The sequence below is a fragment of the Pongo abelii genome, chromosome 6 (assembly GCF_028885655.2).
Source record: "Pongo abelii isolate AG06213 chromosome 6, NHGRI_mPonAbe1-v2.0_pri, whole genome shotgun sequence".
Classification (NCBI taxonomy): domain Eukaryota; kingdom Metazoa; phylum Chordata; class Mammalia; order Primates; family Hominidae; genus Pongo; species Pongo abelii.
In genome coordinates this window covers 54,330,277-54,354,371 of record NC_071991.2, presented here as the reverse complement: position 1 = coordinate 54,354,371, position 24,095 = coordinate 54,330,277, and the positions used below count along the sequence as shown (strand labels likewise).

The 24,095-nt window shown below is 51.8% G+C and overlaps 1 protein-coding gene across 4 annotated transcripts in view; it reads right to left on the bottom strand.

Moving 5' to 3' along the window:
* CRHR2 (corticotropin releasing hormone receptor 2) overlaps nt 1-24,095 on the bottom strand; it is a 48,035-nt gene that overhangs the window by 4,770 nt on the left and 19,170 nt on the right. For all 4 annotated transcript variants that reach the window (XM_054559345.1, XM_054559346.1, XM_009242882.3 and 1 more), the window contains 6 exons: nt 10,499-10,584; nt 8,802-8,908; nt 8,342-8,459; nt 5,978-6,131; nt 5,440-5,500; nt 3,857-3,929 (listed from right to left, as the gene is read on the bottom strand). In XM_054559345.1, coding sequence (XP_054415320.1) covers nt 3,857-3,929; nt 5,440-5,500; nt 5,978-6,131; nt 8,342-8,459; nt 8,802-8,908; nt 10,499-10,584 — 599 coding nt within the window. The remainder of the gene's footprint in view (nt 1-3,856; nt 3,930-5,439; nt 5,501-5,977; nt 6,132-8,341; nt 8,460-8,801; nt 8,909-10,498; nt 10,585-24,095) is intronic.

Below are 24,095 nucleotides of genomic sequence, written 5' to 3'. Positions count from 1 at the left end.
GGAACTGGCCTGTGTGGCTCCCCAGCCGCTCCCTGCTGGGTATGGGTCCCCATGGGCCTGTGAGTGTCTGTTCATGTGTATCGGCTGTGACTGTGACTGTGTTGTCCCCTGGGAGCTGCGGTGTGGGTCTGTGGGTCTATCCTTTAAGCACTTGTGCAAGTGTGTTTGCCTCACAGAGCGTGTGCATGCGTGAGCATGGATCTGGGGCCCAGGCACATCTGCGTTTCTCTTCACCTGCCTCCGAGCATAGGCAGGCAGGCAGGCAAGGGAGTGCATGTCGGCCTGACACAGTGGGGCTGTTTCCTGACAAAGTGCTTGTGAGCCAGAGGGAGACAAATGTTAGCCCAGGGGTGTCTGCTGGCTCGTGTGTGCACACCCACACACACACACACACACACACACACACCTCTGACGCTCTGTCAAGAAAATCCATTGCTTCCTAAGCTTGGGCTGGGCCCTTCTAACCCTCCCAAGTTCTGAATCCTGGCTGGGAGAGGAGGGACACAGGATACAGGCAGATATCCTGAGACTGTCAACCTGTAGCCTCTGGATGCTCCCCACAAGCTTTTGGGTAGCCCTAGGGGCAGGGAGAGCTCACACCCCACCTCAGCCACTGCCTGCTGCTCTCTTACCACATAGTGGTATGGCCTGGGGGCCCCAGGGAGGACTGGGGATGGAAAGCCTTCAGCGGGGCTGCCATGACCTGATACCCCCAGCTTTCTCCTAGAGCTCACCTAATTTCCAGCTCCTGGGTCTCTGGCATATTCCCCTGGATCATGGGACACAACCTTAACATATAAGTGAATCCTAATTTTCTCATACAAGTAATACAAACTATTTGACCTTTTCTGATTCTTCCTGACTTCCCTGAGAGTAGAAACTGTTGTAATCAAAATATATTCTCATTTCTGCCACATTTTCTTGAATTCAATATTAATCTTCCAACATCCATCAACCCACTAATCAATTCAATTATCCACCCACTTTTATTCATCCATCCATCCACTTACCTACCAACCAATTCATTCAATTACCCACCTACTTTTATCCATCCATCCATTCATCCATCCATCCATCCATCCATCCATCCATCCTTCCTTCCATCCATCCATCTACCCAACAACCAATTCATTCAATTATCCACCTACTCTTTTATCTATCCATCCACGCACCCATCCATCTACCCATCCATCTACCTACCCAATAGCCAATCCATTCAGTTATCCACCTACTCTTTTATCTGCCCATCCACTGGCCCATCCATCCATCCATCCATCCATCTACCTAGCAACCAAGGCCTTGTCTCCATCCTTACACTTGGCAGGCATTTAGTTATGTGGCCCTACTCATCTCAGCTTGGGTCTATGTAACCTGAAAATCCTGCTCTCCTTTGAGCCTGTTTCCCAGCCTCCCCCTTCACACCACCACATGTACCTTCCTCTCTCTCCAGGGAGCCTTCTGGTCACCCTGCCCACACTGAGCTCTCCGGCTTTCCATTCTTGGACTGTACCTCCCTGCTAAAAACACACTCCAGTTCTTTAGTAAGAACTGTCTATTGTACCCTGCCCTCGTTCAGCCTGTTTCTGGTTTTATTTAATTGTTCATTCATTCAATGAATCAATGGACCATGTGTCAGGCTCTGAGCCAGGCATCAGCAATGGCGAAGTGGACAGGCAGTCACAGCCCCTGCTTGTAGAGGGCTTGTGGCCTAGCTGGGGACCTGGAGGGGTTGGGGGTGGGGGAGATGACATCTTTCCTAAGGTGTCAAAAAGACCTGGAGAAATGGCAGATGGGCTAAGAACTGAAGATGAGGCCCCCCTCCCAAGTGAACTGAAGCACCAAGTCCTAGTCTCATGGCTCAAATTTTGACTGTTTCAATTTGCAGTTGTGTGGCCTTGGGTAAGTTGCTTAACCTCATGAGCTCCTGCTTCATTGTCTGCCCCCAAGGGGGCTAACCACAGGGCTTGCCTTGGAAGATCAGCACAGGCTGAAATAGTCACAGAGAGCACTAAGACCTGTGTCTGGCCTAGTGACTGCCAATCCTTTCCCATGACACCAACAGTGACAACAGCAGCAAGAAGTCAGGCTTCCTGCAAACTCAACCACCTGATTCACTTCTCAGAACCAGAAATAAGTGAGTGTCTCTTAGCAGCAGAAATGCAGCTGTGAGCTGCTGGGGAGTGCAGGGATGGCAGGAACACCAAACACGTGTCCAGCCTCGAGGACAACAGGCAGATGGTGGGGACAAAGCAGGAGACCTGCCTTTGAGCCTGTGCTCTGCTAGCTATTAGTGGTGACCTTGGGCAAGCCACTTCGTCTCTCTCGGCTCCTTCCTCTGTAAAATGGAGAGCATAACTCTACTTCTTTTAGGACTTGAGCATGCAAGGGTTGGAAATAATGTAGATAGGGCTTCTGGAAGGGCTCAGCTTGGAATCTGGAAGCCCCTGTTGGTGCAAAGAGCTGGGCCCAAAGGAAAAAACGAAAAGGCTTGTGAGCACAGATGCAGGGGTGGAGCCAGAGAAGGGGTCTGGAAGAGGAAGCAGGGAGCTGGGTCTTGACACTGAGCTCTTGCATTCCTCGCCTCCCTTTCTCTTGGCATTTCCTCACCACCCGTCCAACATCTTTACAGTTGGGGCTTACTCTCTGCCACACCATTGGTCCCCCATCCAGGCCAGCCTTCCTTGGCTCAGTTCCAGGCTCATCAAAAGCCCTATTCCTCCAGGATGGCCCTCGGCAGCTGGTTGAGAGGGAAAGGATCTCATGGGGTTTCCGTACACACTGAGGGGTGAGTGACTCACTGCAGCTGGGAGTCCAAGGACAATCCTACTAGCTGCTGACAAAACCTGGATTCTGCCTCTGAAGTGAACCAAGCCCTGATGGTGGAATTTCCAGCAGTGGGTGAAAAACCTTCCTAGTCATCATCAGTTCACATATAACAAGGACACTCCAAAGATGGAGGTCAAATGAAACCCGAAGTCACAGAAAAAGGAGAGTAAGAAAATAAAAGAGATAAATAATAATTGTCTCCAAGGTAGACAAAAGAAAGCCCCACCAGGCACCTTCTGTGTGCAGGAGGAGATGGCACTCTCGCTGAGTCTCCCAGAAGGAACTGTGGCCCTTTAAGGAAGCTGGTACATACAGGAGCCTGAAATTACTGAGCCTGAAATAAGTCTTACGTAAATGCCAATTTCTTACGGGGCTTTTTTGTATGTCTTTCTTTCTTTCTCTCTCTCTCTCTTTTTTAAAGGTATGATATATAATGGGTTCCTTTTGCAGAATGCAGCCTCTACTTAAACTCTCTCTTAATTAAAGCTTATTGTGGATTAAAGATGTGTGGCAATTATACCTTAGATGCAAATACATTTGGCAAAGGGTGGGGAGCTGGACAATGAACAGTTGCTCATTATGCTTCATCCCAGTATTCACCGCTTCAGGCTGGGGGTGGTGGGCTGGACCTGGAGAGGGTCACTGCGGGCCGAGCGGAACGTAGGTCTGGAATGAACAGAAGCCCGCACGCTTCTCTTGTCACCAGCTGCCTGCTCACCTGGCTGTCTCAGCATTGTACAGTGTCAGACCGGGAGGGCACAGGAAGTCTACCCATCAGATCCTTTCTCCTCCCAGAGAAAGAGCCCTGAGGTCACCAGAGTGGTGCGGGGCTGCGCCAGGGCATCAAGCATGAGGAAGGGAAGGCCGGGTGGTGCTGGGGCGCAGGGTGGCATGGACAGGGTATGGGGTGGCATATAGAGTGTGTGCGCAGGGCTGCCCATGCCACATCTTTCCCAGCGTCTCTGCCTGGGTGGGCCCACTTCTGTCCTCTTGGCACCCAGTCCCATCCCAGCCACCACTGAGGACTTACCAGGAGCACGAGAATGATGGGGCCTTGGTAGACGTAGTCTACCAGGTCACCAGCCTCCTTGCCAAACCAGCACCTGCGAAGACGGGGTGGTGTAGGGGGCCTCCTGAGCTGGAACTGGGGGCCCCCCCAGACTTGGTCCTTCAGCTTTACCCTTCCTAAGACCCAACCTCCAGGACTGCCCCTTCCCAGAAAGCCTTGGTGGAAATACCAGCTCCACTGACCACCCTTACCCACCAGGCTGTCTTTTGCTCTGCATGGTGGGTCTGATCTCCCCAGCCCAACTGAGGACAGGCCATGGGTCTCTTTCTCCTCCTCTTTCGCCTGTCCCATTGCAGACTGCTAGGCATAGGACTGGGCATGCAGGAGGCACAGGAATAAAGGGAGAGCTGGGCTCCCCCTTGCTGGCCCAGGGCCAATTGCCTTAGGCCACCTGTTCCCATATTGCTTGAAACCCACTGTTCCGTGTGCCAGGCACTCACTTGGCCACACAAAGCAGCAGATGTGGAAGTGGAGCCTTCCTGCCTCCAGCCTGGGATTTTGCGTCTTTGAGCCAATGCTTGTGCACCCGGTGAGGGAAGCTGCTGCCTAGCTGGCCTCACTGGCTGTCAGAGGCTTAATTCATTCTCTGGGGATGCTGGTCAGGGGAAATGCTTTAGGGTCTGGGTCAGCCAGCAACTACTGGACCACAGGGAGGGGCCATCAACTTTGGGGAACTCACTCCTCTGAAATCTTGGAGGTCATCCAGTGCAGACCTGCCTCAGATAGGATTCTCCCTGTCTCCCAGGGTTTCTGGTCTCTGCTTGGACCCCTCCTTTGACAGGAAGCTCACCATCTACCAAGGCAGCCCTCTTCTTCTTGGGCAGCTTTTACTCTTACAAGCTCTTCCTAATGTTGAGCTCCTGGAACTCTATTCCATTCTTGCCCCCACTCTGAGAACAGATCCCCTCTGCTCTCTCCAGGCTCTGAGACAGACCCCTTGGAGATTTGCATACAGGCTAATGTTCCCCAGTCCCCGCTGCTCTCAGCTGGTGACACCTGACTTTCTGGCTGCTCCTTGGCTGACCCATGGCCAGAGTTGCTGTCATTTGGGCTGTGGCTCAGCATATCACAGCCTCTGGCATAGGGAGAACCTCAGGATGGGACACTGCACCCAGGCAGAGACTGAGACTTCAGAAAAAAAAAAAAACAAGCTCTGTTAAACGCTCATAGACTCTTCAAATGCTCATGGACAGCTCTGGTTGTCATGTACGGCCTTGGCCCCTTCCTTCACATGCCCTGGGCAAGAGCTGCCACATCGAAGTCTGAGGAGGCCTTACAAAGACCAAAGGGGTCATGCGTTGGGTGGGGGGGCACTTCAAGGAACCACAGTTCCTAACTTAATTCAGCAAAGTTCCTTGAGCCCTACCACGTGAGTACCTCTGAGTGCAGGGCTGTTTTTTTCAATTTAAGGACAACAGGAACGTGGATCTGTCTAGGTGTGGCTACAATTCCTGCTCCACGGCTTGGCCAGAGCCCAAGGCTGACCTGTCCTAACACCCCTACGCCCTTCCCCATGATCCTCCATGGCTGGCACATCCACTTACTGTTCATTCTCATAGTAGAGCTTGCCGATGGCCCAGGTGACGATGATGGGGAAGGGGATGCCTGAAAGAAGGACAGACTTGGGCTGCAGGGGACAGATGGACAGGGACCTTCTTGTAGGACATACTGTGGGGTACCACAACAGGGCTAGGATCATGTTTTTACTCTTCCAACAGCAGGCCACCCATAACCCCAGGGGTGCCCTGTCCCTCAACCCCTGGCCCATGCCCCTGCCCCTCTCTCCAAGCAGGGATGCATGATTTTGTGATAGAGAAGTAGAGCCAGCCAGTTTCTGAGCCAGAGACAAAGGCCTTTGGACAGGTCCTTCCTGGCAGGGGGAGAGGAGCTATTTGAGGAATATCCTTTGGAGGGATCCTTTGCTTGTTCCTCACCAGCATGGAGGGAAGTAGCTGCATCCACGGGACTGTGCTGGGGGTGGAGGGCAGGGCCGGGCTCTGGTCCTTGGACCCAAGACAAAGGGAAATGGCCTGGTGAGAAGTCCTCCCCCCAACTAGGCCCTGCTGCCCCCGGGACCCTCACACCATCCGATGAAGAGGAAGAGCCACTTGCGCAGGCGCTCAGTGGAGTAGGTCATGACGATGGCCGTGTGCAGGTAGCAGCCTTCCACAAACATCCAGAAGAAGTTGGTCACCACGAAGTAGTTGAAGATGGTGGTGATGCAGCGGCACCAGACCTGTGTGCAGGGCAGAGAGGCTGTCAGGAGGCAGCTTGGGGCCCAGGCAGGACATACCCATCCCCAGGCAGGGCAACAAGACACAGGACTTCCCAAATGGGGTTCGTGGACATGCCATCAAATACCAGCGAACCCCACTCTGAAAAGCCTCATCCTTCTCCAGTGCTCTTTCACTCTTGCAGATTAAATTAAGGTGCCATTCTCCACTGGGGCCAGTGTGTTTTTTTAACTTCTCTCTAATTCTTTCCAATTTTTCTTTCTAGTAAAGAGAGCAAGAGTCTGGCTCTGAGCTTTCTGTAGGCAGAGGCTGGAATTCAACCATCTTATTGTGTTTCCATTTTAGTTTTTTTGAGTCATTTTCAATTCATAGCAAGTCAGACCCGCTTCCTTTTGGGGATGGGATATGGAATTTCATTTGGAAAAAAATGAAAAAAAAATGAGTAAAGCGAGTCAAGGGTGTATGAAGTGGGGCTGCGGCCAGGAAGGGGATTCTCCAAAGACTCTGGGTTTGGGAACTTCTGGACTTGGCACAATCATTACTAGCTCTGGAGGGAGACTTGCAAAGTACACGGCCCCCGGCAAGTCACTGCACCTCTCTGAACCTCAAAAAGTAACCCTGCCTTCCAGGGTGGTTGAAGGAGATAGAGGACGGCAAAGACAGGCATGAGGGTAGCTGTGTTGTGGCTGTGGTTGTGCCTGCTGTGGTTCCGTGCCTTCCCAGCAGAGGGGAATTTGTCCCTGTCCCTCTGAGCAAGGCTACCTTCCCCAAGCACCAAGGCTACCTTCCCAGAGGAGGCAAGGAGGGGAAGACCCTGCCCCTTTAGAGCCACGCAGTGGGCCACAGCAGGGCCAGGGTCTACGCATTGGGCTTCCAGGCCAGAGCTCCTCTCAACAGACCCCACCTGGTCATCTTCCCCACAGGCTCATCCCCAGGGCACCCTGAGAGCCAAGGCTGGGACATGGGGAATGATGGAGCCAGCTCAAGGTCCGGGGAGCTGTGTGTCAGGGGCTCTACTTCTGCACACAGCCCATCCTCTCTGTCTGGCTCTGACAGCCCCAGTTCTCAGATAACCTTCCTGTGCTGAGCTGTTGGCTGCTTCTGGGCTTCCTTGCACAGTCCCTGTGGCTGTCTGTCTCCTTTTTTCCGAGAAAGTCCTGCTGAGGTGGGAAGCTACCAAGCCCCTCCTCCCAACCCTACTTTTTGTCCGTGGTTGATGATGTCCTATTAGCACAAGCCCACGTTGGAGCTGGAAGGCACCCTCAACTTGAGTGAACCTGTTTGGTTCTGAGGCAGGGTTCTATGTGGGGCCATGTTAAGGATCACATCAGGCTGGTGTCTGCTCAGGCACAGGCCACCCAAGGGAAATGTACTGAGAAGTCTCTGTTGGTATGCCACAGGGCTCTGTGATGGCCCAAGACTAGTCTACAGTTTCACAATGGCTTGGACACAGTACACAGCAATGGACAGAAATCCAGAGTGGACAGTTAGCATGTGGGATAGCCCCTTATGTAGGGGTATCATCACTGCATGTGACCTTGGCGAGTCACTTAACCTCTGTGAGTCTCAGTTTCCATGTCTATGTAATGGGGAAAATGATCCCTGTTGGTCTCATTGGGATTAAGTGAAAGAAAGCTTAACAGAGGTTAGTTCTAGCCTCGTTTTCTCAAAGGCGTCTTTGAGGGCACCTGAACCCACAAGATGAGGAGTGCACTAGGATAAATATGTCTAGAGTCAGCTTTGTGAAGCTCCCAGCCTGGCAGCTTCCTGCTCCTCCCAGCCCAGCTCTGGTGGGACAATGGGTAGGGTAGAGGTAAGCTCAGGTCTAGTTTTGCACCTGAGCCACAGCCCAGATGACAGCATTCTGGCCATGGGTCAGCCAAGAAGCAGCCAGAAAGTCAGGTGTCACCAGCTGAGAGTAGCAGGGACTGGTGAACATCAGTCTCTGTGTGCAAATCTCCAAGGGGTCTGTCTCAGAGCCTGGAGAGGGCAGAGGGGATCCGTTCTCAGAGTGGGGGCAAGAATGGGGTGGAGTTGCAGAAGCTCAACATTAGGAAGAGCTTGTAAGAGTAAAAGCTGCCCAAGAAGAGGGCTGCTTTAGTAGGTAGTGAACTTCCTGCCAAAGGAGAGGTCCAAGCAGAGACCAGACAGATGGGTGCCCCCGGATCCCAGAGCCCCCCAGGTCTAGCCCCGAGTCTCCCTGAGCAGTGACCTCATTGCTCTCGTGCACTTCATGGTCAATGAGCTGCAGCAGGAACCACATGACATTTCGCAGGATAAAGGTGGTGATGAGGTTCCAGTGAATCACATTCCGCAGACAGCGGATGCTCCTGTGGGAGGTGCAGGTCGAGGGTCAGCCAGGGTCAGGGGTCAACTGGGACTGGGTTCCCCCTGAGGCCAGGTAGAGACTCAGCCTGGGATGAGGGCAGGGCTGCACTAGGAGCCACTTCCCACCCATGGCGGCCACAGTTGGGCCTCTGAGTCCAGCTCCCACTCTGCACCCCACATGCCTGCTGGTGATACATGCCCTGGCACCCCACCCAAACCCGCCTTTCTCCACTGGCCCTTTTATCTGCTGGGCCCCAGAATGGAGGTGAGAATGTCTGGGAGAGGTGAAGGGGGTGCCGTAGGAGGAGGGATGAGGAGAAAGCAAGGTGGAAGGGTGGACTCACCGCAGGCCCAGGAAGAGCAGGAAGGCAGCCACCAGGGCTGCCACAGATACGCAGTGGCCCAGGTAGTTGACGACAAGGGCAATGTGGTAGTGCAGGTCATACTTCCTCTGCTGGACAGACAGACGTGGGCAGGGCAGATGGGGGCATGGGCACATGGGGGTGGGGCTGGGTACTCCAGCCATGGCCACCTTTGTGTCCTGACCTTGGGGGCAGAAGTGTTCCAGGTGTCATTGCGAGGCCTGGCTCTTAGAGTTTGTTCCTGTTGGCCCTGGTTGGCTCTTGTTGTTATAAATGGCTGTGGTCAAGCCTTCCAATATGCATTTATTTTTATTTTTTTAAAGATGGGGTATCACTCTGTTGCCCAGGCTGGGGTCCAGTGGCTATTCACAGGTGTGATCATAGTGTACCGCAGCCTTGATCTGCAGGCCGGAAGCAATCCTCCCACCTCAGCCTCTCAAGTAGCTGGGACTACAGCATGTGCCACTGTGCCTGGCACCAACACGCATTTTTGGGGGCACATTTTGAGAGATATGGGTACAGATTCTTTTAAAAACTTCTAGACTCTAGAATGCCTCTCCTGAGTTTAGTCTCAGCCCAGATCCCAGCTGGTGGAGTGACTGAGGGTGAGTTGATTTTTATCTCTGGACCTCAGTTTTGATGTCTGTACAATGGGGCCAACCTGCCATCCTATCTCAGAAGCAATGGCCTATGGGAGGCCTGGGGTGGGGTGCACTGAGATTAGTCTGCCCTGGAGACCACACGAGGGGGTGCACTGTCTATAGAAAATTTAGAAATTCTATCCAAACTGAATAAAAGTCAGTTGTCTTTTAATTATCACCAAGTGTTGGCAATTTGAAACAAAGTTAGTGATGAAATACTCCTTCCTGCCAGGGAGAGCCACCCCTCCTCCCTACCCACCTGCTGTGTTGATTCTCCACTGCTGGAGGGGCAGAGAGAGTGGGGGTGGGGACCGAGGGCTGGAGGACCCCCTGCCCCTTGAGTGGCCTCCCTGCAGAACCCCTGTGGCTCACATTTTGCAGAATCACTTTCTCAGGGCGGGTGAATGTTTTTCCCTCTCAATTTGGACTTCATTTGGGGCAAAGTCCCAGCCCCACTGAGGACTATGCTGGGTAATGAGGAGGGGATGGAGCTGAGATGTATCCTTTCAGGTCAGGAATGAGGCGTAGCGTCAAGGAGAGGAGTTCGGTGCCTCAGCAGCACCGAATTGAATTCCAGAGCGAGAGCTGGAGCAGGGCTCCAGAGAGGCAGATCAGGACCCAGCTTCTCATAGGGACAGCCCTTGGGGGGCTGCATTTGTTTCCATGTGGAATCACAGAATCAGAATGCCAGATGGGGAAACTGAGGCCCAGAGGGAGAGGAAGGTGTGCAGTCACACAACCTCTAAGATGTTAGGAGCATTGATTACATGGTCATTCCCTTTTTGTGTCACATGCCACCTTGGCTTTGTCCTCCAGCAGCCCAAGCTCTCTTGAAGGTAGGACTCTATGTCCCCCTTCTCTACTCCCCTACAGTGTCACTGAGCACAGGGCAGGACACTGGGGGCAGGGGCAGGAGGTACAGAAGGGAGTGACTGGGTGACACAAGGACTGGTCTGCCCCCCTTGGGATCTTGTGTGCTCAACCTGAGTCCAAATACCTGTGTGAGGCCTGGGGTCACAGCAGGTGAGGGCCACTCACCTTGTCATCCAAAATGGGCTCACACTGTGAGTAGTTGATCTTTGAGGCCCACGTCCCATTCTCCAAGCATTCTCGATAGGCATTCCCTACAAAAAATGCCAACTGCCAAGAGTCAGGTCACTCCCCTCCTCAAGAACCCTCCCTGGCTCCCTGGTGCCCACAGGATAAGGTGTACACACCTCAGCTCTCCCAGGGCAGGAAATACAATGTGCATCTGAAAGTTTACATGTAAGTCACTTATGTGAAAATAGTACAAAAGGCTCATCTTACAAAATAGCTAAAGGCATGCTAAAACCCATTTTAGATACAGTCTTTGACTAGCATTTTGTACACTTTCATTTTGTTCATTTGCTTCAAAACTGAATCCAATTGTGAGGAGTGGGTTGTGCCTGAAGATTCACTGCTTTCAGCATGCCACATAATTTACATCCTCATCTCAATTGTTTTATATTTATGAGATCCATACTTCACCAATATCAGTACTTCCATTTTAATAATAGCTACCATTTATATAGCATGTGTTTCCCATGTACCACTTCCTCTGCTAACTGCTATGGATACACATGTCCATTCAATCTCCACAACTACCCCATGAAGTAGGCATTAATATGAACCCATTTCAAAGAGGAGGAAACTGAGACATAAACAGATTAAGCTACTGGCCAAGGATACAAAGATGACAAGAGGATTCAAACCCAGAAGTTCTGGCTTCAGGTGTTCTGTTCTTAACCTTTAGGCCATATCAAGTAGTGGCAAACAGGAATGAGTGAATGCTGGGGACTCAGGGCTGGGCCACTGCCCTCCGGCTGCTGCTGCCTGGGAGGCCACCACATGATATTTCTAAATGTTCAAGAACCAGCCTCTGTATTCAAGTTGGAACATGATGTGTGAAAAGACGTCTCAAGCAGCAATGTCCTGTGCACAAAAGTGCAGGTTTTGTCAAGGGGGAAGGTAGGAAAGTTGAAAAATGCTCACATTTGCCTTTCTCTCTATCTCAGCTCCAACTGTCAAGGTCTGGCTCCTAAGCCACCCCCTCCATACGCCAGCTCCAATCAGGAGGAAGCCCTCCCACCTGAGAAGGCCTGGCGCTCTCGAAGCCTGCCTCTGCTCTGCCTTCATCACTAGTGTGTTTCTGACCTCCCGGGTGGGTTACAAATGCTGAACATTCCATTGTTTGGGGGTGATTTGTACCAGGGTTCAGCTCTCTGACTAATGGGCAGTTGTCTGTGAATTTTTCTTTCTAGCATATGTTAGATGTACAATGTAAAGCTAATTAAAATAAATAGCTCGCAGAGCACAGAGTTGCAGAGCTGGAGGGGGAACCTTAGGTTGTTTTTGGAAGCAGTGTGTTCTGAAATAATTAAGTTACTTAAAAACCCACTTCCGTTGAGCCCGATGAGTTGGAAGCAATGGAATTGGGAAGGAGCACTTGCCGAAGAGCAAAATCAATGGGGAAGATTCTATTAGCTTAATTGTTTTTTAGTTTGGTGCCTGGAGCTCATCCATTCTTCAAACCCGGGGACGTGACTGGCCTATTCCTTCCTCCTGGGCCAAGGCCCATCCCTGGCAGGGCCCTGCCCTCCCCCTGCCAAGTGAGTCAGGGAATGCCCTGGTCTGATGCTGATTCTGACTCTCAGGAAGAGGAAGCCTGCTCCCCACCCCTAGCCATGGCGCCCAACTCCCCAGGTGGGCTCTAATTTGATACCTAGGACTATCTTTCCTTACCAACATTCGTGCTCATGAAAGAGAGAGGCTACTTCAACTTGTGAGGGTCAGTGATGGTGATGTCATTGAACTAAAAAAGTAAAAGTATGTAAGGAGGATAAATTCTTTTGCGAAATGAACAGTCCCTCCCTGATGGGGGTTTACAGTGCCTCTGAACAGTCTATGTGAGGTGAGGCAGACCAGGATCCTGCCTGTGCTTCAAAGGGCAGAAAAATTTATCTTCTATGTGTTCATAGGTATTATCCAGCTCTCCTGAAACTCAGTGCTAGGCCCCTTCCTTCAGGAAGACCTCCGTGATTGCTTCCACTCTATAGCTCTCTCTGTCCTGAGCACCTCCAGTCCTGACTGCCTGAGCCCCCACACTCCAGCCCTTGCCCCATGACCAGCCCAGAGCTGTCCAGGTGAGTTAGTCTGGTCACTCTGATCAGTGTGGGGGCTCCCTGAGGACAGGGCCTCAGAACACTTGTTTCCCGAATATGATATCTCATGGTGGCACTGATCATGGGGTGGGCTTGCAGGTGGGAGGGGGTCAGGATAGAAATGCTGCACATCAGAGACCTTTCCTCCCCCTCACACCAATGCCCATGGGGTCCCAAGTTCCATGGATTCTGTCTCCTCCTTTTCTTTTTCCAGAGTCAACTCCCCTCCCGCCCATCCCTCCATCTGCTCTCTAGTCTTCTTGCCTGGACTGCTACAACAGCCTCCTCTCCTCTCGCCTCCCTGCTTCTTTTCTTGCCACCTTGACCATGTTGATTTCTGCTTAAAGCCATCAGTGGCTCTTTATTGCTCTCAAGGATAAAGTCCATTTTCTTAACATGATAGTCAAGGCCCTTGACACCCAGGTCCCAGCCTAACTGTCCTGACCCATCTCCAGCATTCTACATGGCCACTGGCATTGGCACAAATAGGCTTGGCACATACCCGCTTTGTGTGGATCCACCACTTAAAGCACCTGCTCCTTCTTACCCACTGCTTACGGATGAACTCCTACCCATCTTTAACCCCACACTCAAATGCCACCTCCTGCGTGGAGCCATCCCCAACACCCCTAGGTCTGAAGCAGTCCTTTCTTTGTTTCCTCCTCTATCCGTTCCTTTCTCTTGTAACATAGTTTTTCCATTTTACTGCCCTTGAACCACAATAACACATACATTTTGTGTTATAATCCAGTACACACACACACACACACACACACAGAATCCATTTTCAAAAAGCAAGATTTAGCTTGAGCACAGCTGTACTATTTTCCTTTCCAGCCTATTCTAACGTCTTCTATTCATTTCACACACACTGATCATGACCCACTAAATTGACTCCACAGTCCACTCTTGTGTCACAATCCATAGTTTGAAAAACACAAATTCTGTTTTAGTGCATTTGCCGTAATTCGCTATGAACTTCATCTCTTTGGACCTAATCCTTCCTTTCTTTGCTACTGGACTTGAGCTCCTTGGGGATAGACAAGTAAGTAGAAGCCATATTGGAGCCATCAGATCTCCCTCAGGACAGAGCCATTGAGGAAATGTCGACTGAACAGAATTGACTCAGACCTGCTGACCCCTGGGAAAGCAGGTGGGATGCAGAAGCAGGAGGGGACTTCCCTCTCTGGCAGCCCAGCCCTGCCTGCAGATGAGCTTCTGGTTACAGACACTGGGTATCAAAGGACTGGAGGACACATGTGCCCCACTCTTTGGGGGAGCTGTCTGCTATAGCTAATGAGGGCGCCAGGCCCACAGACACAGCCTCGGACAGGAGGGAGTAAGACAGAAAGAATCCCTTCCACCCCCTGGGAAATGTAGATGGATGGGCACACACTGTGACGGCTGATGGCAAGGCTAGAATTGTGGGACTGGATGCAGAGAAGTGGGTGCCTATTACCATAACAACACAGGTGCCCCTGCTGAGGATCAATGCTGATGATGTGGAGTATGGGCTTCCAGGGGCATTAGGGTCTGAATGATGCAGGCAGAGTCTTCTCTTGCAGGACTCTGTAGTCTGGGAGGCCTGGTTTCCATGCCCAGAGTGGCCCAGGCCTGCCAAAAACCCCCATTACAATGGGCTTTCCCCGTTTCAGATGCTGACACTTTGCAAAGAGTTCCTGGTTCAGGCAGTTACCTGGGGTGGTCCTGAAGCCTGGCTGGGACATGAGAGCCTATATTCCAGCTGTAGTTTTGTCTCTGGATAGTTAGGTGACCATGATTAAGTCCCTTCTCTCTTGGTCTCAGTTTTGCCTCTTAGAAAAATTACAGTAAATTGATTCTCTATGATTTTATTGGCATCTCAGGTGGATCAATTATATGTTATGTGAGACTCCCTAGTCTACTAAATGCCAGTTAGCACCCCCAAGCTATTGTGACAACTCCAAGCATCCTGACATCACCTTCAAATGGTTGGCACTTCTATCTCTGATACCTTCTGGAAAGACATCGACCATAGGAGACAGGGACCATGAGGGACTATTTTTGGTGGTAGTTTTGGGGGAAGGAGTACAAGGGACAGGGGTAGGCATGGGGAAAAGAGTTAATGGGACTGTGGTAAGGCACAGCAATGGGGTCATTGGCTATTTGCAAAGAAAAGGACAGGAAGTGAGGGAGAGGCTGGATATGGTGGCTCATGCCTGTAATCCCAACATTTTGGGAGACCAAGGCGGGTGAACTGCTTGAGCCCAAGAGTTTGAAACCAGCCTGAGCAACATGATGAAACCCCATTCTCAAAAAAAAAAAAAAAAAAAAAAAGCCAGGCGTGGTGGTGTGTGCCTGTAGTCTCAGCTACTCAGAAGGCTGAAGTGAGAGGATTGCTTGAGCCTGGGAGGCAGAGGTTGCAGTGAGCTGAGATTGTTCCACTGCACTCCAGCCTGGGTGACAGAGTGAGACCCTGTGATGATGATGATGATGATGATGACAGAAGAAGAAGGAGGATGAAGATGGGGAGGAGGAGGAGAAGAAGAAGAAGAGGTAGTACTAGCAGTAGTAGTGGTGAGGGAGAGAAGGTGATGACATTGAGGTGGGGAGGGCCAGAAGCAATATTTACAGAAGGAATGAAGTCACTACATGGGATCGGAACTTCCAGCACCGCGGACAGCACAACTCCATTCTTCATCCCTGCCTATCTCTAAGGTTGGGGACCTCGGAGAGCTCCTAAGAACCAGCCTTCCCACCCGATATTCAGACCTTGGCCATGGACCCAGCCCATTGAGGTCAAGCTAATTCATGCCCCTTTTCAAGGCCCAGCTCCAGCCCCAGCTCCTCCAGGTAGTTTCCATGACTGTTCCAGCTCCCCAAGGGTCCAGCTGCTTGTGTCTGCCTGGCTCATGCTAGGCTGGGATTGTTCTTTCACTGACCCCTATAAAGGTGTTGTACTTTCCTAACCAGCCCAGGTTCTCTGGAGCAGAAGTTTACCTTATTTTGTACAAGGCTGAGAACCCCTAAAGGCATGGCATGGGTTGCTGTCATCTCTGGCCCTTTCTTAAGCACTGCACAGAGCTGAGCACACAGGATCTCAGGATGGACCAAGGCTGATGCTGTTTCCTAGGTTACTTGGGAACTCATTGAAGGTAGGAGGCTCAGAGTGGGCCAGGAGGACAGTCTGCCACCTTGTATGCCCATGCTCCACCAAGATGCATGGCAAATACAAAACAGTCACACATACATGCAGGAGGAAGCCAGGTCTCACACCAAGACACCATGGGTAGGCTGACCCAGCTGCCAAAACTGCAGACATTGCAGTCCAACCCCAGATGGGGGAGGGATGTCAGTCTCAAACAGCAAACCTGTGGGCAGCATCCTCCAGGTTCCTGGCATGAAAGCTTTGACTGTTCCAAGGGAAGCAAGTTGGAAACTGAGTTATCAGGCATCTCCTTGGGAATTAGGAAGGAAGGCAACTTCTGCATTTGGTCTGGTGTGAGAGAAACTGACACATCTGGGGTCACTCAACCATGAAGAGGCAGAAGGTCTCTCTCCCCTGGGACACGGTTCCTCACAGGAGACCCTGGAGTTGGTGTACCTAGGAGAGAGAGGCTCTCCCTGTGACCCTGTGTTTCAGCAGGTTCAGCCAGTTATGCCATCTCTTCAGTGTCATTGCCAATTGGTGTCCAGATCCCCAGAAGATAATACCTTAGGGGCCAGATATCCCACCCTCAGTTCCCTTTACTGCTTGTAGTTAGGCCACTCCAGATCCAGCCATCTTCTTGTCTGGCTTGGGGCCTATTTAGGAAATCTTTGACCATGACTTTGAGTCACCTTTCTTACCTACTTTTTTTTTTTTTTTGAGATGGGGTCTCACTCTGTCACCCAGGTTGGAGGGCAGTGGTGTGATCTTAGCTCACTGCAGCCTTGAACTCCTGTACTCAAGTGATCCTCCTGCCTCAGCCTCCTGAGTAACGGGACTACAGGCATGTGCCACCATGCCATGATAATTTGTTAATTTTTTTGTTTGTTTTGTAGAAACGGGGTCTCACTATGTGGCTTTGGCTGGTCTCAAACTCGTGGCTTCAAGTGATCCTCCTGCCTCAGCCTCCCAAAATGTTGGGATTGCAGGCATGAGCCACCATGCCTGGCCATCTTTCTTGCTTTTTGTGGGAAAAACCTCTCAGTCAATGTCTCCTCCCAGCTTGGCCTCCACTTTCTGGACTGGATTGCTTTTCATCCCCTGTTAAGAGACTTTTGGGGAAGGCGGCCAGAGCTGGGGTGGTCAGACATATAGTCCTAGTACTAACAGCATGGTTTTCCTGAGCTTCCCAAACGAGGTGCATCTCCTTGAGTCAGCATCCTGCATTGCTTGGAGGCCACTGCAGGCTAAGGAGGACTGACCAACTTTGAGGCCCACCTTGCATATTTCTGTCTTGATCCGATCAGAGCAAATTGGTGGTCAGAGGGAAACAGGCAGCTGGTGATGTTCACCCAAGCTCAGACCCAGACTGATGTAGAAGTGCTGGATTGAGTTTGGGAGTCTACTATTGCCAACCCCAGCCACTGGGTGGGAAAGGCATCCCCAGGGCCCTTTGCTGGTGATGTCTGGGATTCAGGCCAGCGAGCTTGGATTCCATTTCTTAGTGTTGTATGGACACAGCTCTCTGAGCCTCGACTGCCTGTTCTGGACCTCCAGAGACCCTCAGCTCCCTATTTCCACAGGACTTTTCACTCATGGTGCCCTGCCATCCTTAAGCAGGATCATCTGTAAGCATACTTACAGGAGACAGTGGGGAAACTGAGTCATAGAGGCACTGAGCAGTTTAATGGAGACCATACTGGGTCTATGAAAAAGGGAAGGGGGAGTGGAACCCAGCTCACTGTGTAAGCTCTGCCCTCCCGAGAGAGGGGCAGTGGGAGGAGGCCCCTACCTCATGCTCCCGCCTCTACTGTACAGGGCTCCCTCCTTCCAGCCATCCTAGCAACACTCAGTGGGCTCGTCGCCATGACGCCACCCTGTGGAGGAAGGTGGGGAGAGGACAGAGGACCCCTGTGGCAGAAGCTGCCTTGGAACTGAGAAACATCACGAGAACTCATCAAGCCCTCCACCCACCTGGTGCAGATAAACTGAGGTCTGAAGAGGGGAGACAACCTGCCCAAAGTGAGAAAAGCAGTCAGTAGGATGGCCAGAATTAGAACTGGCTCTCAGTCCATAGTTCCTGTGAAGTAATGCAGGGAGATGACAGCTGGCTGGCAGGATGCCAGCAGCATCCCTCCAGGGGGACAAGGGGCTGCCTTTCTCTGCAGGCTTTTAGGGACCAGACCTTCTCAGTCTAGATAGACAGAATTCCCCCTCCCAGGACAACCCCAGAAGCCACAGAGTTCTGGGGGCTCTCAGAGACAGCAGGAGACCACCACCCCAGAATGAGGATAGTCATTCTTGGTGTGAGCAGGACTTTCCCCTACCCAAGGACATGATGGCCCCTCCTTCCAGGCCCCAGGCCACCTTCAACTCCCCTCCCCTTGCTGACAATGCCTTAGCTGTCCACAGGGAGCCCCAAGCAGCATCATCTCCCCTATGTGCCATGGCCCCACGAGGTCAGCATGTTCTCTGTCCCCTTCACACAGATAAGAAAACTGGGACTTGGACAAGGAGGGCCTGCCAGTCCCTCAGTGAGTCACGGCAAACCCAGGACTTAGATGCAGCCCTGCTAAATCTGAGCCCAGGTTCCTCCCACTCTCCGCTCTCCTGGCAGGTGCTGTGTGTGAAAGGGACCACCTGCCTGACTCTGGAGCACCTGGTGACGGTGGGCAGTCAGAGGGGCCCAAATGCCTGCACCTGGGGCCCAGCCAAGAAGCCCTGTGGGGAGCTCCCTGGGGATCACTGAGATGGGGCTCCTCCTTCAGCCCATCTTCAGGGCTCCAGGCTCTGCTGTGGCACTGGTGGTAAGGAGTGCACAGGGAAGGATGCTGGGACCTCTGACTTAAGGAGCAGGAGGGAGGAGAGGAAAGGGCCAAGGCCCAGGTCCCCAGCCAGCCCTTGATTGAGATTTAGATGGCACATTTTGAAAATCAAGCAGTATCCTTCCAGAGTATTCTGGTCCTATACCATAGGGCTACGGACAAGCAGCTGCTGTCTCTAAAGCCAGCAGAATGGAGGCCCTTGCCCTGGTCCAACATTTGAGGCCTCCATGACCTGACTTCTGCTTCCCTCCCTCCTCTTCCACTTCTGCTCCCACCCTCCCTTCCATCTGACACATCATTAGCTCAATTTTTCAAGGCACTGTTCAACAACACTTCCTCCATGAAGTCTTCCAAATTTACTCTCCCTTCCTCTTGGAATAACTCCGTTCCATGTGCTCTGACTGTCTTCACTGTGCTATTTTACTTGGGAGCATATATCAAAAAGTTCTCTTTGAGAGTCTTCCTGTCTGTCACTCTTTCTAGAACAGGAGCCCCTGGAAGGCAGGCTCAGGTCTTATGCATCTTTGAAAAGTTTGTCTCTAGGCTCCTCAATGCTTTCTGGGGGAAAGGGTAAAATACTTACAACCCCAATAAGGGGTGAGCCTGAGCAAGTTGATTAGGTGGCTGGAGGATTCCTGGGGAGAGCAGGAGACAGGAAAGATCAAGATGCATGCAGAGGTGGGTAGAAGCTAGAGCAGAAGCCAGGAGTTTCCAGAGCCAGCAGAGGCCTATCAGGGCCCAGACTTGCTTTAGGACTCTGGGCAGCTGTGTTTCCCTCTCCTGGCCGGTCATTTCCTACCCTTAAGTGGGGAGGGGAAGGTTGGACTCAGCACATAGAGGGCTCTGCAGCCGGGCAGCTCTGCGGTGTCTGGATGGCCACAAGGGCATCCACTTCTGCTCTATATCTCTTCCTTCCTTCTTTTCTTAGCTAAACCTCTGTGATGGCCATGCCTGTCCCACCTTCCCTCTCTCCCAGCAGGGAAGTTGTTCTCACACATGGAGTAACCTGTGGCCCTTGGAGAATGGAATAGAGTCAGGGTAGGATCAGGTCTCGCTGGAGTCTGAGAATGCAGACCTGAGTTTCCGGATTTACAGCTTCTACTTCTTCAACCCAGAGGGCAGGGTCTATCTGGGGTCCTCCTGAGGCTTGCATCCCTGCACTGCACCTGTCCTTAACAAATGCGGCATCCCAACTGCTCCAAGACCTTTAAAGTTTACCCCCACTCCCTCCAGAAAGCCTCACAGGAATGTCCCAGTGTCCACCAAGCCCCTCTTCCTGATCTCTGACTGTTGATTTGCAAAAGCCTCATTGATAAGCAGCCTGGGGCTTCCAGAGGGCAGGTCTCAGCCTTTCTTGTCACCTCTGACTCTTAGGGCTGAAGAAGGGATTCCTGCGTAAGCAGGCAGACCCAATGGGAGAGACCCCTCTGGGTAGAGACCACTCAGCTTATGTGTTTCCATTGTAACACAACCAGTGCTTCAGCATGTCTCTAGAATGGGGTTCTGGGAAGTGGGGACCCCTAACCTCCCCATGTGGCTAGGTTAGATGGGATGCCCCTTCTTCCCTGGTCCTGGCAGATGCCTCAGTACAGATGACCCCAGCCGTTCCCAGTAGGACATTGCGGAGCTTGAGGTCAAGGAGGCTGAGGCTGAGCCAAGCTGCACTTAGTGGTTCCACAGAAGGAAAATGGACCATGGCCAGGAGGGAGGTGGCAAGACCCTCCTTTGCAGCCAAAAGGACTGCAGGGACAGGCAAGATGAGGTGCAGGAGGAGGGCAGATAGAAGGAGGGATGGGAGTGGGGAGACAGTGGGTTTGGAGATGGAGTGGGGGGACGGAGAAGGCAGTAGGGAGAGATGGAGAAAGAGAGAGAGGTAGAAAATGAGAGAATCTGAGAAAGACATAGAAACATACACCCAGAAACAGAACCACACATAGAGAAAAACAGAAACAGACAGGGAGACAATGAGAGAGACACAGAGACAGAGATGTGGACACAGAGATGGGCTCAGAGGAGTCCGTGTAGAATGGGAAGAGGTGGGAGGAAAATGGAATATAAGTGCCCCACTTCTGGCCAAACCACTTCCATGCTAATCCACTTCCTTTCTGCCTACAGATAGGGAGACAGGCCCACAAAAGGGATGAGACTTGCCCCAACTAAATTGTATATGGACATTTAGGATTGTTTCTAGCCACCCAGGATTTGAACCTGGGTTCGGGGAATCCTGGGGGAAGACCGAGGCTATCTCCCCGCCTAGAGCTAAAATGCCAGATCCTTACTTCCCAGGCTCCCTTGTAGCCAGAGCTTTGGCATGGGATTTGGGGCTCCACATACTCCCCCATCCATCAGATGCACCCACCCGAGGGAATTAGTGAACTGGGGGCCCCCAGATGGAGACAGGGAGAAAGCCTCTCCAGAGATAACTGCAGGAAGCTTAAGACTCCAAGTTGGCCAGGTGCAGTGGCTCACGCCTATACTCCCAGCACTTTGGGAGCCAGAGACAGGAGGATCGCTTGAGTCCGGGAGTTCAAGACCAGCTCTGGCAAAATGGCAAGATCCCACCTCTACAAAAAAATTTAAAAATTAGCCAGGTGTGGTGGCATGTGCCTGCAGTCTCAGCTACTTGGGAGGCTGAGGCAGGAGGATCGCTTGGGCACAGGAGTTTGAGATTGCAGTGATCTTTGATCATGCCACTGGACTCCAGCCTGGGTGGTAGACTGAGACTCTGTCTCAAAAAAAAAAAAAAAAAAAAGACTCCAGAGTAGTGGTGGTAGTGGTGGTAGTGGTGGCAGTGGTGGTAGCAGGGCTGTGGCCCACCTGGTGGCTAGGGCTGGTGGTGTTGGCAGGGCCTTTCAGGGAGAGGGAGGTCCTCTCACTGGGCCAGCTCTGCCCTATGTTCTTGGCTTGGGGCCCCAAATCCGGTTCTCTAGCCCACTCAGTGATTCCATAAGCTCCCCAATATCTTTTTAAAAAATTTCTTCTCTGCTTAACCTAGCAGAGTTGCTTTTTGAGAGGCAGCAGAACCTGGGTTTGAAATCTTGTTCTGTTACAAGTGACTTAATTGCTCCACACCTCAGTTTCCCCATGTGTAAAATGAGGATAATGCCATGTCTCTGTCACTGGATGGTGCAAGGATTAAATGAGTTAAACCACAGTACAAACACGTGGAAGCTCAGCCACTGAAGCGCCAGCACAGGTTGTGTAGAGAACACCCGAGGAGACTCGTGTGCTTAACTTGGCTCTGTCACTGACTAACATGTGTGGCCATGCACTAGTCCCTTCCCTTCCCTTGGCCCTGCTGCATCTGGAAATAACTCTGGGTAAGATGGCTCAAGGCTCTGACCCAGCCTCCCAAACTCACACACTGTAGCTATTTGCTAACCCCACATCCTGAGGACTTCTAAATGCCTTATCTCCACTCTTGGTGCTCTCTTGAGCTTTTCCCCACCCAGCCAGCTGCTTCCTGAACATCTCCACTCAGCTGTCCCTCCAGCTCCTCAAAGTCAACACATCCCCAACTGTGCTCAGCTGTTTCCTGTGTGCCCAACCTTTACCTTGCCGTCTCTCACCATATCTTGTCAATTTCAAATGCCCAAGGTTGCTGGCGTCTTCACCCTCGTTTGCTCCTACAGCCTGCGGTCTACCTGGGTCTGTGTAGAAATCCCCTTACTTCTCCCTTCCCTCCAGAGGACAGTGTGCTCCCAAAATTGAGCTTCTCTGCTCACAAGCTCACCCAGGCTCCCTCTCCAGATGCTGAAGCCCTGTAGAATGGCCTGCATCACCTGACCGCCATGCCCCTCCCCAGCCTCATTGTTTCTTTCTCCTACTCCCTGTTCTCCATACAACACACTCCTCCCAAGGCACAAAGCCCAGCCTGACTCCTTACCTTTGCTCAGTCCCCTCAGCCTAGAGGGCCTCTCCTGTGCCTATTACACACTCACCTGCTAAAATCCAACCTGTCCCCAGAAGTCCAGCTCAGAGGGCTAAGTCCTCCCCGATCCTCCAGGCCGGAGGTATGAGTCTTCTTTCCAAACCTCTAAACTCTCCTCGCAAACCGAATGCCTCTTGTGGAGGCAGTACTGCCCCATGGTTAATAGCGAGAGCTGTGGATTTGCCTGCTTGCACTGGTGCATAGGAGCTGATTAGGACATTGAACAAGTTACTTCATGTGTCTGAGATTCAGTGTTCTTGCCTGCAATATGGGCATACAAGCAGTACGTATCTCAGAGGGAGTGTGGGTGAGTGGGATTATGGATGCCTGAGATATGGATACAAAGCTCTCTCAGTGGTACCTGGAAAATGATCAACACTTGATAGCTTTGTGGCAGATTCTCTGTGCTCAGCTGAGTTGAAAAATCGCAGAGACTAACATCTAAACTGTTATCCCCACCCGGGTGATTCCTGCTCTCTAAGGAATGAGGCTTCAATGCAGGTTTGGCTATAGCATAACAAAATTGGGGCAGGAAGTGGAGCCTGAACGCTGCTGTTCTTCCCCTAGGCTTCTCATGGAGTTTTCTCCCTCTGTCATTCTTTTTAAAGGAAGGGTCCCATGGAAAAGGCAAACAGAGAAGAAGGAAGCAGCACTGATGTGAAGAAAGGGGAGGAGGGAAATCAATCATGCATTTCCACAGCCATTAGCAGCCTCTGCTCTTCTCACCTAGGCTGACCTCACACCCCAGGTGCTGGTTAGTGGTAAGTGCTCCCCACCCTCCACAAGCTCCTCTCATTCTCCAGCAGTTGCAGTGCAGGCAGCACTTTGGTCTAAATGAAGAACATTGTTCATTAGATACCAGGGGCTAATTGGCCCTACTTTTACCAGCCTGGGTGGTGCCCCAACCTTTTATCAGCTTCTTATTAGACTTAATTGATATGAATGACCTGATATGTGCTGTCTGCAGCACCTTTGGGAAGTCTTTCTTGTCACCCCGCCCCCACATCCCCATCCCATAGACCTTGTGCTTCCCCCCTAATTAGGGCATTCATCATTCTGTTCTTTTTGTCTGTTGCAGTTGTGAGTGAGAGCCTCAATACAGTGCCTGTGCAGTGGCTGGCACATAGTGGGTGTTCCACAAATTGACTGAGTATTACTGTACTCAGCTTGGCTATGAAGAAGAGACCCAGGCCCTGCCCTGGGAAAGGGGGGCCTCCAGGCTGGTTGGGGAGAACAAGGCATAGCCCAGGCTGGGGTAAGAACAAAAGCAGAGCTCCCTGAGGTTCACAGGCTGTGGGCTGAGATGCTCCATCACCCCACTTTACCCTGGATGGCCCTTAATCTCCAGGCCCAGTCTGAATCAGGCACGCTGATCTCCATTGCCCCACCCCACACAGCTCACGGAATCCTAAAACTACAGTTTTATAAGGTCAGGACTAGGAAGGCACAGGGAAATCATTCCTTCTGCTTGCACACCTCCTAGCTTGGGGATCTTACTTCCTTCTAGGGAGATCTGTTTTAATCATGGATGGGAAGCATGTGCTCCCTGGGCCCACCAGAGCCCTCAGCT